Source organism: Phoca vitulina, unplaced genomic scaffold (assembly GCF_004348235.1).
Source record: "Phoca vitulina isolate PV1807 unplaced genomic scaffold, GSC_HSeal_1.0 scaffold38, whole genome shotgun sequence".
Lineage (NCBI taxonomy): Eukaryota > Metazoa > Chordata > Mammalia > Carnivora > Phocidae > Phoca > Phoca vitulina.
The window spans coordinates 6,099,607-6,115,800 of record NW_022589741.1 but is presented as its reverse complement, the minus strand read 5'-3'; the positions used below and the strand labels follow the sequence as shown (position 1 = coordinate 6,115,800).

General features: G+C 36.4%; 1 protein-coding gene across 2 annotated transcripts in view; it reads right to left on the bottom strand.

Annotated features, from left to right (window-relative positions):
* The window catches only part of DDX10 (DEAD-box helicase 10), a 266,086-nt gene that overhangs the window by 29,762 nt on the left and 220,130 nt on the right, over positions 1–16,194 (bottom strand). For both annotated transcript variants that reach the window (XM_032427925.1, XM_032427927.1), the window contains exon 17: positions 11,681–11,817. In XM_032427925.1, the coding sequence (XP_032283816.1) occupies positions 11,681–11,817 (137 nt within the window). The remainder of the gene's footprint in view (positions 1–11,680; positions 11,818–16,194) is intronic.

Here is a 16,194-nt window from a genome sequence, read left to right as displayed (position 1 = left end):
TAATTACTTTAAATGTAAAAAGACTACATTTTCCAATCAAAAGACAGAGTGGTTGAATGGATTCAAAAAAAAAGACTAACTACAGAATTAGGGACACACACAGACTGAAAGTGAAGGGATGGAGAAAGACATGCCAGGCTAATGGAAATGAAAGCTGGTGTAGCAAAAGTCTTATCTGACAAAACAGACTTTAGAACAAATACTGTAATATAAGACAAAGAGCACTACATAACTATAAAGGGGTCAACCCAGCAAGAATATGTAATATTTATAAGTATATATGCATCCAACCTATGAGCACCAAAATATATAAAACAAATGCTGACAGGCCTAAAGGGAGAAACTGACAGCAATGTAATAATAATAGGGGGCTGTATAACACCCCACTTATGTCAATGGACAGATCATCCAGAGAGGAAATCAATACAGAAACATCAGCCTTAAACAACACATTAAACCAGATGGGCTTAATAAATATATATGTAACATTCCATCCAAAAGCAGCAGAATGCACATTCTTCTCAAGTACATATGGAACGTTCTTCAGGAGAGCTCACATGTCAAACCACAAAACAAGTCTCAATAAATTCAAAAATTTAAATCATCAAGCATCTTTTCCAATCACAATGGTATAAAGAAGAAAACTAGCAAAACCACAAAAACATAGCAGTTAAACAACATGCTACTAAACAACCAATGAGTCATTGAAAAAATCAAAGGAGAAATAAAAAATTATCTAAAGACAAATGTAAACAGAAATATGATATACCAAAATCTATGGGATGTGGCAAAAGTGTTTCTGCTGGTAAGTTCATAACTATACATGCCTCAAGACCTCAAGAAACAAGAAAAATCCCAAGTAAACAATCTAACTTCACACCTAAAGCAACTAAGAAAAGAACAACAAATAAAGCTTAAAGTTAGGAGAAGAAAGGAAATAATAAAGATCACACCAGAAATAAATGAAATAGAGACTAAATAACAGAAAAGATCAGTGAAACTAAGAGCTGGTTCTTTGAAAAGATCAACAAAATTGATGAACCTTTAGCCAGCTTCATCAAGAAAAAAGGAGAGAGGACTCAAAAAATAAAATCAGAAATAAAAGGTAACTGACACCACAGAAATACAAAGGACCCATAAGAAACTACTACAAACAATTATATGCCAACAAATTAGACAATCTGGAAGTAATGGATAAATTTCTAAAAACACACAATCTTCAAGGAATGAATCATGAAGACAGAGAAAATCTGAACTGACCAATTTCTAGTAAGGAAAGTGAATCCTTAATCAAAAACTTCCCAGAAATAAAAGCCCAGGACCAGATGGTTTCACTGGTGAATTCTACCAAACATTTAAAGAAGATTTAATGCCCATCATTCTCAAATTCTTCCAAAAAATTAAAGAGGAGAGAATGCTTCTAAACTCATTTTACAAGGCCAGCATTACCCTGATACAAAAAACCAAAGATACCACCAAAAAAAGAAAATTACAGGCCAATATCCTTGATGAACAAAGATGCAAAAATCCCCAACAAAATATTAGCAAACCAAGTTCGGCAATACATTAAAAGGATCACACACCATGGTCAAGTGAGATTTATCCAGGGATGGAAGATTGATTGAGTCAACATCCACAACTCTACCAACATCATACAGCACATGAAGAATAAAAATCTTGTGGGCGCCTGGGTGGCTCAGTTGTTAAGCAACTGCCTTTGGCTCGAGTCATGGTCCTGGGGTCCTGGGATCAAGTCCCATATCGGGCTCTCTGCTCCACGGGGAGCCTGCTTCTCCCTCTCCCACTCCCCCTTGCTTGTGTTCCCTCTCTCACTGTGTCTCTCTCTGTCAAATAAATAAATAAAATCTTAAAAAAAAAAAAAGAATAAAAATCTTGTGATCATCTCAATAGATGTAAAAAAACATTTGACAAAATTCAGCATCCATCTATGATAGAAACTCTCAACAAAGGGAGTATTGAGGGAATGTACCTCAACACAATAAAGGGCATACTGACAAACCCACAGTTAACATCCTTCTCAATGGTGAAAAAACAAAAGCTTTCCTTCTAAGATTAGGAACAAGACAACAACGCCCACTCTCGTCACTTTTATTCAATATAGCACTAGAAGTCCTAAGCACAGCAATTAGGCAAAAAATTAATTAATAAAAAAATATAAACAAACAAAGTCAGAAGTAGAAAGAATCGAAAAGGAAAAAGTAAAACCATCACTATTTGCAAATGACATGTTACTACAAAAAACCCTGAAATCTTCATCAAGACACTGTTAGAACTAATAAATACATTCAGTAAAGTTGTAGGATGCAAAATTAACATACAGAAATCTGTGGTGTTTCTATACACTAATGAACAACTGTTAGAGAAATTAAAGAAAGCAATTTCATCTACAATTGCATCAAAAAGAATAAAATACCTAGAAAAAATTTTTAAACAAGAAGGTGAAAGACCTGTATACTAAAAACTGTAAGACACTGATGAAAGAATTTGAAGACTCAAATAGATGGAAAGATATTCCACACTCATGGATGGAAGAATTAGTATTGTTAAAATGTCCATATAATCAAAGGAATCTATAGATTCAATACAATCCCTATCAAAAAAAAAAATTCTGATGACATTTTTCACAGAACTATGACAAATAATCCTAAAATTTGCATGGAACCACAAAAGATCCTGAGTAGTCAAAGCAATCTTGAGAAAGAACAAAGCTGGAGGTATCATGTTTCCTAATTTCAACTATACTAAAAGCTATAGTAATCAAAACAGTATGGTATGGGCACAAAAAAACAGACACATGGGTCAATGGAACAGAACTAAGAGTCCATAAATAAATCCACATATATAGAGACAATTTGGGATAAATGAGCCAAGAACATACAATGGAGAAAGGACAGTCTCTCCAATAAATACTGCTGAGAAAACTGGTCAGCCAAGAACTAGACTGCTATCTTACACCATACACAAAAATTAACTCAAAATGGATTAAAGATGTAAAAAAAAAAAAAAAAAAAAAAATGGATTAAAGATGTGACTAGAAGACTTGAAACAATAAAATTCCTAGAGAAAAACTTACACAGTAAGCTCTTTGACATCAATCTCGATGATGTGTTTGTAAATCTGATTCCAAAAGCAACAGAAACAAAAGCAAAAATAAACAAATGGGACTACATCAAACTGAAAAGCTTCTGTACAGCAAGGAAAATCATCATCAAAATGAAAAGGCAACCTACTGAATGGGAAAAGATATTTGCAAGTCATATCCAATAAGGGGTTAATATCCAAACTAGATAAATAACATATGTAACTCAACAATTAAAAAAAAAAATTAAAAATTAGGCAGAAGATGTGAATAGATCTTTTTTTCCAAAGCAGACATACAGATGGCCAGCAGACACATGAAATGATGCTCAACATCACTAATCATGCAATTCAAAACTACAATGAGATATCACCTCACACCTGTTAGGATGGCTATTATCAAAAGGCCAAGAAATAGCAAGTGTTGGTGAGGATGTGGAGAAAAGAACCCTCGTGCACTCCTGATGTGAGTGTGAACTGGTGCAGCCACTGTGGAAAACAGTACATAGATTCCTCAAAAATTAAGAACAGATCTACCGCATGATCCAGCTTTTCCACTTCTGGGTATTTATCCAAAGAAAATGAAAACACCAATTCAACAAGATATATGTACTCCTATAGGTTCACTGTAGCATTATTTACAATAACTAAGATACAGAAAAAACCTAAATGTCCATCAATAGATAAATGGATAAAGATGTGACATAAATAAACAATGGATTACTATTCAGCCATAAATAAGAACAAAATCTTGCTATTTGTGACAACATCAATGGACCCTGAGGGCATTATGCTAAGTGAAATAAATCAGACAGAGAAAGACAAGTACTGTATGATTTCACTCATATGTGGAATCTGAAAACAACAACAACAACAACAAATGAACAAACAAAAGAATACCACAACAAGCTCATCGATACAGAGAACAGACTGATGGTTACCAGAAGCGAAGGGAGTTGGGGGGGTAGGTGAAATGGGTAAAGAGGGTCAAATTGTATGTTGATAGATGGTAATTAGACTTTTGGTGGTAATTATTTTGTACCCCATATAAATGTCGAATAACAATGTTGTACACCTCAAAGTAATATAATGTTATATACTAATTTTACTTATAATGGCAAAAACAAAAGTAAACAAAACCAAACAACAAAAATGAAAAAACCTAAGCAAGGTACAACCTAGAACTCTAAAAGGAGAGTGGATAAGGAAATTATGGTGTATAAATAATGGAAAGCCATATAAATCATTAGTTATGAATCCATTCTACATGAGGCCATGTGAAATGAAGGAAAGGATCATCCTAAGAAAATGTTGTTCTCAACAGTCTTTTTAGTGAAAACAAAGTTGCCATGCACCAGACTATGGGTAGCAGCCAAGAGAACCTGACTCGTCAGTTCATTACCCTTGCTATATAGTTCGTCAGAAATGACCCTAACACTTCTGAAACATGACAAACTCCTAACTGTCATTGAGTCCCAGTTATTCAGTGGGTGGCTAAATGACAGAGAAACAGAAAGCACAGAGCAAAAACCGGGACCACAAATAAGGTCAAACTGGGAACCTCCTAAACCCCAAATTTCCCAAAGAGTCTTTCCCATCCTAACCCTCACCCCAGAAAATAACACTTTCCTTCCTCGATGGGTAGCATCCTTTCCCCTATGAATCCCAAGATAAATAATACTGCTTTTCGCCACACCCAACCCAACAACCTGCCTTTTAAGTTTCTCCATTCATGCTATTAACCACACAGGATATTCTTTTTTGTTTTGTCGTGTTATGTTTTGTTTGTTTTGTTTTGAGGACAATAACAAAGTGGAGAAAGATAAAATGAATACAATTTAAAGAAAGTCAAGTAAAATTAACTCCTTGTCAACCACAATTCACATGAAGTTCTGATCAAAGCCCTATGAAATGTGATAATTCATGGAACTTTGTTTTTCACAAATAAGAAGAGAAGATGGAGATTTTCCCTTGAAAGCTGCTAGGCAGATTAGAATCAGGGATAAATCTCCTGAAGTTAAAAAGAGTGAAAGGAAAGAATGACAGGCACACAATAAAGTCAATATATCATTAAGCTGAGCTGACTTCTTTCCTCATCTGCCACCCACAACTAGATCCACCAGTGAATAGGGATTCAAGTAAATGGAACTGTAGTCAATAGTATTTTTCTTTTCATAATTACCTAGACTCTGAGAAGAAAAAAAAAGTCCCCTTAAAAAATAATCACCCCCTAGATTCAGAACCAAAAATTCCAGTAAAATTCATATAAAATATATAATGTGCCATAACTGGTCCCAACCAAAAACAGTTAAAAAGAAATGAAAATGCTTCCTGGCCATTTTCCTTCCCCAGAAATTTGTCTCTGAGTCATACACATTTCTGTTGCAGGTGGAAAGCCTTCCACACTTTACAAAGCTGACTGTTAAGTCTTGGAAGAGAAGTTGGGAAGCAAGATTTAGTGAAGAAATGTCACAGAACAACATGAGGAGACACCACACAGATGAACGTGGGTCACCTCCTTTACGTAGGAGACAAATCTTAAAGATAAAGCAAGTTCACTCAAAACCAGAAAGCTAACATGGAACACAGTTGAAAAATAAAACAAAAACCCCAAACAAATGAAAAAGCAGGTAAACAAAAATCCTTCATCAACCTTTTGACACAGAGCTGTGTCGCAGAAGCCGAAAAGAACAGCTCCTGATATTAGATGTAAAACAGTTTACTCTGTGCAGGAAAAGGCATCAATCCATATCGAAGTTATCATGTCTAAATTATGCCAATAGTCTCAGTACAAATTATAGATGTAATGGGTCTTATGCCACCTAGAATAATGGACCACCAATGTAAGGATTTTTTATAAAGTAACCTGCCAGGGCCAGAGACTGGTCTGTGAAAAAAACAGTAACATAGTATCGGGCACTAAAAGTCTAACCACAACCTTCTTCTCTTTCCTTTTTTTGTTTGAAAAAGGTTAGGATTATAAATATTAAAAACTTAATTTGACTGAATAATGAATATCTTGAACACCCAGCTGCTTCTTTTTCATCATATTCAATACTTTGCAAATTTTCATCATTAGCAATCCACATGAAGATGGCCATAAACCAAACATGATGAATGCTACTAGATATACAAAAATTAATCTTATATTACATGCTCAAGACCAAATCTCTCAGCTTGCGAGGCACAGCTAAAAGGAACAATTCTAGTGAAAGAAGAGTTTAATTGGAATATGGTTAAAGATACTCTTGTTTCACTTCAAAGGCCGCACTGTTGAGAAGGGCAACCTCTCTTCTCCCTGCTCAGGCAAGACTTAAAACTTCATTCAGGTTAAGCTTAGACGTCACTCCCTTCACGAAGCTTTTCCAGAGTCACCAAGCCCAGGTTAGTTTCCTCCCTTGCTCTCTGCGCTCATTCCCTACCTGCCCTGCTCACCCCAGCCTCCCCCCCCCCCCCCCCCCACAAGTCACGGCATGTATCCATTCTATTGCTTTGTAACTGCATGCTTAGCTGTCCGCAACCTCTGCTAAACTAAAAACTGTGACAGCAGGAAAGGTATTTTTCTTTATGTTTCATCCTCTGTACCTGTACTCACTATCACCTGGCATATGATTACTAAAAAATTCTTAGTTGAAAGAACGCACAGAAGAAATATTACAAGCTGGAGACTAACAGGTAAGTGGATATTTCTAACTCTTAAAAAAGCAGAACATGATTTAAATAATACAGAAGGTTCTTACTCCAGTTCTTGGCACCACATCTTGAAAACAGCCAAATATTTTTATTGTGGAAGCAGTATAAATACATTATATAGCCCGTTGGGGAGATCAAGAAATAATGCATCACTTAGCAGCACAAAGAGCATTCTAATATTTGAGGCCTTTCTTCCTCTGAAGGTATGAAAGTCTATATCCAAACTCACTAGCAAGAACACGATTCTGTGCCGTTCCCAGCAGACCAATGAATCCCAGATGTCACCAAGTCCACTGCAGCAAAGAGCTAGGTTCCTACCAAACTGCTCTATTTTAGTAACAACGACAACAATGACAAACGCTAACACATTCTGTAGTAATTCCACCTATGCTAATTCCACGGTTAGGAGGAACCAGAAGGGAAAGCTACCGAGTAAAACACAGCCTGCGCCGATGTGTACGGAGGATGGAAGATGAGGAAAGGAACCACAGGGTGTCAAAGCAAGCTCTCCCTTCTCCATTTTCAAAAACAGCACACGAAAGCTTGGAGCCCTGATGGAGCTCGGGCATCTGCTGCTGACTAGCCAGCTGACATCCTTCTGTACTATGGGGGACACTACTGTTCCTCCTATTTCACTGCTCTCTTTCTAGGGATAAATGAGCTATTAATGACAGCATTCTTAAAGCTCCTTCAAAGGAACTCAAGGTCACATTATTTTCATTGTCGCTGAGAACTCTTTTAAGCAAGAGAACTCTTTTTGTCATGCTAACTTAAAGGAGCTGAATCTCGCACATCAGAATCCCTGGAATCAGTGTTAGAGATGACAGTTCTGAGAATTCTACAGAGGGTTCAGGATGGGTTAAATTCTACTGCACTGTGCACTGTGCTGAGGGAGACAGAGGTATGCTCTTTAAAACCCCATCACGCCTCCCTGAGGAAGAATTACAGACCCCGGATTCAGTCATTCTCCACTACATCTGGCTCTCCTTTGCCTACTTCCTACTGACTATGTGTCTCTCCACGTAGAGAGACAAAAGTGTTACTCATGCTGAATAGTAGGGGTATCACTGAGGTAAAGGACAAAGAAATACCCAGAGGAAACTTTCAAAGAAAGTGGCTCATGCTACTTACTTTGGGGACTGAGCCATTTTCTAATTGGTGTTATCTGGTCCCATAAAAGTAAACTCATATCGGAAAAATGTGAAGTTAATAAGCAGAGAATAACCCACTGGGAGAGCAAAGATGACCAAGAGGCTGACACACTCACCGTTGCTGCAATTACTGAGCTGAGGTTAGAAACAGTGCAGCAAATAAAACCTGTGAGCCTACCAGGAGAGCCCTCTAAAGCTGATATCACAAAATCCTAGCACCTCTTCTTGTTTATGGGCAGCAAAGAAAGATGCAGCCAAACTGGAACCATCCAGTAAAACTGTACTGGTGCTGGTATTATAAACAGCAGTAGCAATAGCAATTACCACTGTCAAAATTCTAGTGTATAGGGATTTACATGTGAATACTTTTACTTATCTAAAAACAATTTTGGTTTTAGTTTACACTTATCTTTATTCATTTTCACTAAGGTCATTTTAACAGAGAAGGGGAAAGGGAGAAAAATGGAGGTAGAGTATATATAGGAATTTCACATGAAGGCTATATCTTGTAACTACCCGACACCCTGCCTTAGTTCGGGAATGGCAAATAGGTTTTATCTTGGGTAGGAATCCCAACTGATTGATCACGCTGTATTGAGAAGGACTGCTTGGGCTAAACGGAAAGGAATATAGACAAAGTATATACTGGATGAGGGACAGGGAAATCAACCACCAGTAATATGGGCCTGCCATCCTGAGTCTAGTCCAGTGGGAGATTTTGGCAATATCTGAAGATATTTCTGGTTGTCCCAACTGGGGGAGCACTAGTGGTAGAGGCAAGGGATGCTGCTCAATAGTCTACGATTACTCCCAACCCACCAAAACAAAGATTATCTGTACAGGAGGTTAGTAATTTGAAGTTGGGAAATCTATCCTATAGTTAGTTCATCAATCAAGCCTTCACACAAATGACATTAAATTGGTCTTCAGACAGTGTTCCTGAGCTACCCTTCCTAATGCTAGGGTAATTCTATATAACTTCATTGGAGTGTTAGAACTATGGAGTCAATTTGATTTACGCACATTACCCTGATCTTTCCCTAACTTAGTATTGTGATCACAAATTATTTTATCCCCTGAAGCCTTGGTTTCTTCATCTATAAGAAGAGAGGGTTAGACTAGATAATCACTGTCATCACAAACAAAAACAAAACTACTAGGAAGTCCTTACATGTGCCAAAGGGAATAAGCCCTTATTGATATTTTCTTCAACAAAAGATGATTTTTCTTCAGTTTAAGACAAGTTTACCAATTCCTTTCAATTTCTGTTAATGCAGATTTACTAGGTGTGCCTGAAATTAAAACCATTTTAATTTTCATGTAATGCTTAATTATTTTCCATCTGAACCTTTAAGTTAAGATGCTTTGGCATCTCAAGGTATTCTGGCCTTCTCGTCCTTCACCATTATACTATCTGAACTTGGCTTCTCCAGTTCTCCAACCATCTATTCTATGCTCTCTTGTATCATCTAAACTATTAGGACCAATTATATAGTTGCTGATAATTATACTTCTCTTTTTTTACTCTATAAATCTCTTTCATCAGTCAATCAATCAATCCAAATATTTCAGGGCCTTCTCTGTGCCTATGACATTAACAGTGGACAAAGGAGTAGAGTCAGGAGCCAGATCTGTTGACACAAAAGAAAGGTTCTGGCTTGGATGCAGTTACAGGCTTTAGTTAAGAGGATGAAGCACATGAAGCTATTAGAGAACAAGTCATATTAACGAGGTGGTAGCAGGGAAATGTCACTATGAGGGTAAAAAATGCCAGAAGAATGAAATGAAGCGTCTGCTGCGCACAGATTAAGGATAACCCAGAAGCTATCATAAGAACTGTTAGGGAAAAAATCGTTATGAATCAGATGCAGAAGGAATGCTGACATGTGGCCAATGACTTCAAAGGTAGGTTCTATGTTTTAAAGGCATATTAAATAGATATGCAAAATATGGCTGAATAACAAACAGTGAGAACCAATGAATGTTCTCTCCAGAGACTAAAATTATACAGAAACATTTGGAAGTGTTAAAAAAGAGATAATAGGCCCCAAATGGAGTCACTTGTGCCAAGCCCCACATCAATAAACCAAGACTTAATACCTAACCTAGTTGTGGCTTCAGCCTCTCCCAGGAATGTGACCTAAAACCAGTCAATCTGGAATCACCTGGTCAGCACCAGTGAGGTCATCTGCCCAACAGACCCCTTCCATCCCCACAGGAAGGTGACCTTGTCTAAAACAAGCCTCTCTTTGATAAAAACAAAAAAATTCCTTCTCCTGCTCCCCTCTACCGATAAAAGCCTTTCATTTTGTAGAGCTCTTCAGAGCACCTTTGTATATGCTAGATGGGATGCTGCCTGATTTCATGAATTGTTGAATAAATTCATTAAAATCTTTAAATTTTACTCAATTGAATTTTGTCTTTTAAAAGAAGTTAATGATATAAAGTCATATGTGTGAGTTAGATCACATCTATCAAAATGGAGATCCCATAAACCAACTCTGAAAAAGGGACATTTATTTTAGAGCCCATGGGGAAGCATCCACTCAACCGCTTAGTGAACTGCTAGTTCATCAAGGTCTCAACGTGTGCACCAAGGAACTTTCTGAAGCAAAGTGTGCATATTTCCCCTTAAAGATCAATTTCTCAAGATTAGGAATATGCCCTGAATCTAAATTATTTAACCCTTATGCCACATATTTATATATTTTCCTAAGTCACAATCAAATTATTCTCACCTGTGCTACCTCTTGTGGTAGTAAAGCTAGTGTGTGTACCACACTGTTTGCTATTAGGTCCACTACCCAGCTGTCCAACAGCAAATGTCTCAAGTTTCTGACAGCACTTGGGAAGACTGCATTTTGGATGTCATTTCAGTATTATAAGATAATTCTATGTTTAAATGAACACAAGATCAAAATGAAGAGTGACTCTGAAATGATCCTCCCTTTAGCATTTACTCCTTAGGGGATAATCTTTTTGAGATTTTTTCATAATGTTCTTACTTAAAACCAGATTATAGCTCTTTGTGGCCTATCTCTCTAACTCCCAAATCCCTGAGCTAGTAGTTAGGGGTTCCAACAAGCTCCCTCTTTCCTTCAATCATATTAACTTCAGCTGTCATTAGTACCTCCCTTCTACCTGAAGAGGCTCATTGGTTTAGAATGTCCTTGAAGTTCTGTGCCCTCAACTTTTAAATCAATACAATCTCAAGGTAATCTAATACACAGTACTCTGAAAACAAATGCTAAGCAAATCATGCTATTATTCAATTCATTGCATTTCATCTGTTTTTGGCACGGACGCAAATAAGTTCACAAGTAAACAGATTTTAAATTGAGAGAATTTGTCAAGGGCTGTTTAAGTTTTCCATTATTTTATGTATTTGTTACTTAATTTTATATAAAAAATGTGAAAGTATAACTGCCCTTTTTTAAAATTCAGAGAGACTTTTTAACAACACTCAACAGAGTCCTTTGACAGTGAATCAAAATAAAATTCTGCCTCTGTTTGCACTAAGTATACCCTACCGCATCAAATACTTAGGCATAAAGGGTTCAGAAGGAGAAAGACAAGAAGAGAGAAAGAAAAAACAATTCTTATTATAACTGTTAAAACTAACAGTGATAACAGAAACAATAAGAGAAGAGAAGAGCACAAGACATTTGTCTCTACACATCCTCTGGATTCAGAGGAGAAGATCTATATATTTAATCCTACTAAAAGTAAAAACATACCTAATATTATTTTCCAGGTCTTCACTGTCTGATTCTTCAGAGCTTCTGTACTTATCTGGATCTGGAAGTGTGCTTGGATCAAATCCATCATCATCATCATCACTCCAATCCAGAAAGGCTTCCTCTTCATCTCTGACCTAAGAAAACACAAGGGGAGTTGTGGTTTAAGAAAACAGCTGATGAGTAATCAAGTCTTATTTCAAGACACAAACACTTGTCTAATTGATATCCTCAAACTGGAAGCCTTCTATTCTGGTGAAAGCCACTATGTGACTTTCAGAACCATTATCATTTGCAAAGAGAAAGGAAACCCACATCATTTCAAAAATAAAATGAAAATATGGTTTAGGAAGTAAATCACCATTAAGTCCCTTAAACAAAACGTGGGAAAAATGGTCAGTTTTATTACTTCCACATAACTGTCAAAGAAATAAAGTATAAGATAAAGTTGTTTTTGTGCTCCTGTCCATACACATGTGAATTTCAAAACTCCCAAAAATATTATATGAAAATATAAAAGGCCAGAAGAGGTACAGAAACTCTCTTTTTGTCTGATGACTTTATGATCACAGTAATCTAAGTGTTTAAATTAATAATCAGATCAATACAAGCTCATTAATAGTAAGGAGGGTTCTAAATTCAAGTTTAAGTATGAAGTCATTAAAACAATGGAAAAGGAGAGGAATACCAAAAGACAGGAGAAGCAGTAACACATGGAAGAAGTTGGGAATAATTCCGTTTTATGCCAAGTACGTACGTAGGTGGGCTTTTTTTTTTTTTTTTTGCTTTTATTTTATAGTGGTTTATTTTTGTCAAAGAACAAAGCAATGTAATGTTAAAATACACTTACTACACATTTATGTAATGACCATCCCTTATAAAAAATTTATTTCTGGCACATTGTGCTTCTTATCTACTAGGTTACAAAACCAAACAAGCATCATCACATGCATTTAGCAGATTATAAGTAGGACTTAAAAAAAAATTCTGGATGAGTTTCTCTCAGTTACCATCTTTATAATTCTTCTTCACACCATATGAGACAAACGTCAATGATTCTGTTTTCAAATGTTTAATGTTCTTTCCCAGGAAGTGCATAACAACTCAGAATAGCATAGCAAGTGACTGTGCAAAGCCATGGTAGAGGCCCTCTAACACCTTCTGAACATCTCTCCCTTGATAACCTCTCAACATAACAAAAGGAGGAAGAAGAAAAGAAAAGAAGGATTAGTCATCAATGCAAAAGGCCCCTATTGCTTTCCTGGTAAAGCTCCCAGCTGAAAATAACAGGTCTGAAAAAAATGTATCAAAGGTGGGAGTGGGGGGATTGCCATCAAAGGCAGTAAGCAGCACCCTGCACAGCCTACGAGATGGTCTACTTGAAAATAATGAAGGGTATCAACAAAAACTGAATGTCCTCATATACTCAAAAACACTAATCTCCTGGGCTACAAGGTATTTCCCATTTTCCAGTCTGATGCTCTCAAAGGAATTTGAAGACAGAGGAGATTCAAAACAATTTTCAAGTTTTTTGGTCTCTCTTTACACTTAAAATGTATGAAGGACTCCAAAGATCTGTGAATGTGGATTATATTTACTGTATTAGAAATTAAAACTAAGATTTTTTAAAAATTAATTTTAAAGTAACAAAATTCACTACGTATTAACATAAATGTCATATTTTATGAAAAACAGCTATAATTTCCCAAAATACCATTGTTTTATATTTTTGCAAGTTTCTTTAATAACTAGTATTTTTTTTTTCTTTTATTTATTTATTTTTTTTTTTTTTAAGAGAGCGTGCACATGTGAGCCGGGGGAGAGAGGCAGGGAGAGGGAGAGAGAGAGGGAATCTCAAGCAGACTGCACACCCAGTGGGGAGCCTGACACCAGGCCTTGATCTCATGACGCTGAGAACATGACCTGAACGAAAACCAAGAGTCGGATGCTTAACCGACTGAGCCACCCAGGTGCCCCTATAGTAACTAGTTTAAAAGAAGACAGCTGAGTGCCCAAATGTTCCTCTGCATTCACAATGTGTTGTTCTGGGTGAAGTATATGAAGAAAATCTAGTCGCTCTGAGATAGATGGTTGGGAAAGGGAGGAGTAGCCTTTTCAGGGAATGGCAGTTACTTTTCTTTGATAACACAACAAATCCTGATGAGTAGTTTCAGAACAAGTAGTTGCAATGTAGAATCTGAAGCCGTTCTGTACTGTTACATTAAAACCCATCGGTCTACCTTTCACTTTGAATGTATCTTTTACCAGTGAGTGATTTTGTAACATCATGTATCAGCTATGTGGAAAACACTGGTTCACTGAATTATGCAGATCTTCCTTATGTGAATCTTCAAGTGTAGATACATTTCATTTTACAATATATTTTTTTAAAGATTTTATTTATTTGACAGAGAGAGACACAGCGAGAGAGGGAACACACCAGGGGGAGTGGGAGGGGGAGAAGCAGGCTTCCCGCAGAGCAGGGAGCCCAATGCGGGGCTCAATCCCAGGACCCCAGGACCATGACCTGAGCCAAAGGCAGACGCTAAACGACTGAGCCACCCAGGCGCCCCTCATTTTACAGTATTTTTTTAAAATCACATTTGTTAATATCACCTTCAATATCATAAGAAGTGTCTTTCAAAGTATGGGGAAGCTATTGGTGGATACAAGCTTTCCAAAATTTTTCTTAGAAACTCAAATTTTATGATTAACAACAAATATTTTTGGTTTTTCCCTTGACATGTAAGCAACAAGTGTCATTTTCCTCTGGTGGTTTTCAAACATTTCTCTTTATCATAGAGGAGTGTTTTTTGGTTTGTTTTTAATTTTATTTTATTATGTTATGTTACATCTGGGAATGGTTTTGTGTTCCTCTTTCTTGTGGCTCTGCCAGCTTCTTGGATCTATCATTTCATGTTTTTCACTACATTTGGGGAGTTTGGCCATTATTTCTTTAAACATTTGTATGCCTCGTTCTCATATATATTGGCCTACTTCACAGTTCTCTGAGGCTTTGTTCATTTATTTTTTTCAATCTTTTTTCTTCATGGTCTTTGGACAGGGTCATTTCTACTGGGTCTCCAGGTTTGCTATTCCTTTCTTCTGATATTTCCAAACTACTTTTGAGCCCATCTGGCATTTTTTTTTTTTTTAACTGTAATTTTGTGTTTCAGCTCTAGGACTACCCAGCCTGTTTTGTTTTTAATATAGTTTCCATAGCTCTGCTGAGATTATCTATTTATTCATTCATACTATATTTTCCTTTAATTCTCTGAACATACTTTCCTTTAATTCTTTGAACATATTTAAAATAGTTGCTTTGAAGTTTGCTAAATTCAAATCTGGCCTAATAGTTTCTGTGACTGCCTTTCTCTTCGGTATGGATCACATTTTACTGCCTAATTGCATCTCCAATAATTTTGTAGAAAAACAGACACTGCAGATATAGAAACTGAATTCTGTCACATTCTTCTGAGGACTACTGGACTTGTATTCTATTAGGCAGTTCTCTTGCTTGGGTTCAAACCACAAACTCTATCATGGTGCTCAGGTGCTTATAGCTCTGTTTTGTCCCTGTGGCTTCCAAATGCTGCTTTTTTAGCCTGGCTTCCTACAGGTCTCCCCTGAGCCTATAACATGTGACACCCAGCCAAGGATTTAAGCAGAATTGAGCTCACCTTCTCTATAGTTTTCTTGCTTGTGGGAATTGCTCTAATTTCCACCTGCTATATTGGCTTTGAGATCTATGCTCTGACACTTCAAGCAGAATATTTCATTTAACTGCATTTTAACACCTAATACCATTTAATATGCTCCTTTCACATTTATCATAAAGCAAGTGGCCTTCAAAAAAGTCCTACAATAGGAGAAATAAATTAGATAGTGAGACTTAGTATAAATATCTCACTCAATATTCCAGTGCACATATTTGACTATTTGAAGGAAAATACTAATTCAGACTGATGAAAATTTAAATGGATAAGATATTATTTGGATTTCTGTTACTCTCTCTTCCAATTAACAACATTCAGGTTTTGTTATTTCCTAACTTAGAAGATGATCACCATATTGTTTGTGCATTACATACCTTAATGCATGACAATGACAAATGAATTTAAGTTGGCAATCACTCCTTTCAGAAACAATTTCAACCTACTAGAAGTGTAGGAATGACAAAAAAAGTCATTTTTATATTGATCTTTCTTGTCCTTTGGTTCATTCTTCATATGGTCAGAAATAAAACTATAAAATATAAACATACTGTGGCTCTTTGATAGCTTTAGTTTATTAAAACAAAAACACTATCATTTACAATAAACACAAAGCATAAATAAAAGTCATGAGGAGTATTGCCATAATGAAAACATTCTAGAGAAAAGCACTGTTTGCCTTTATCATAAGGTCTAGTTTAGAAGTATGTTCCTTCTAGCTATTTAAGGTAGCAAAAAAAAAAAAAGACGTTCTAGCTGCTCATCTCTACTAACTGCTCGTCTCTATCCTTGTGATTTCAT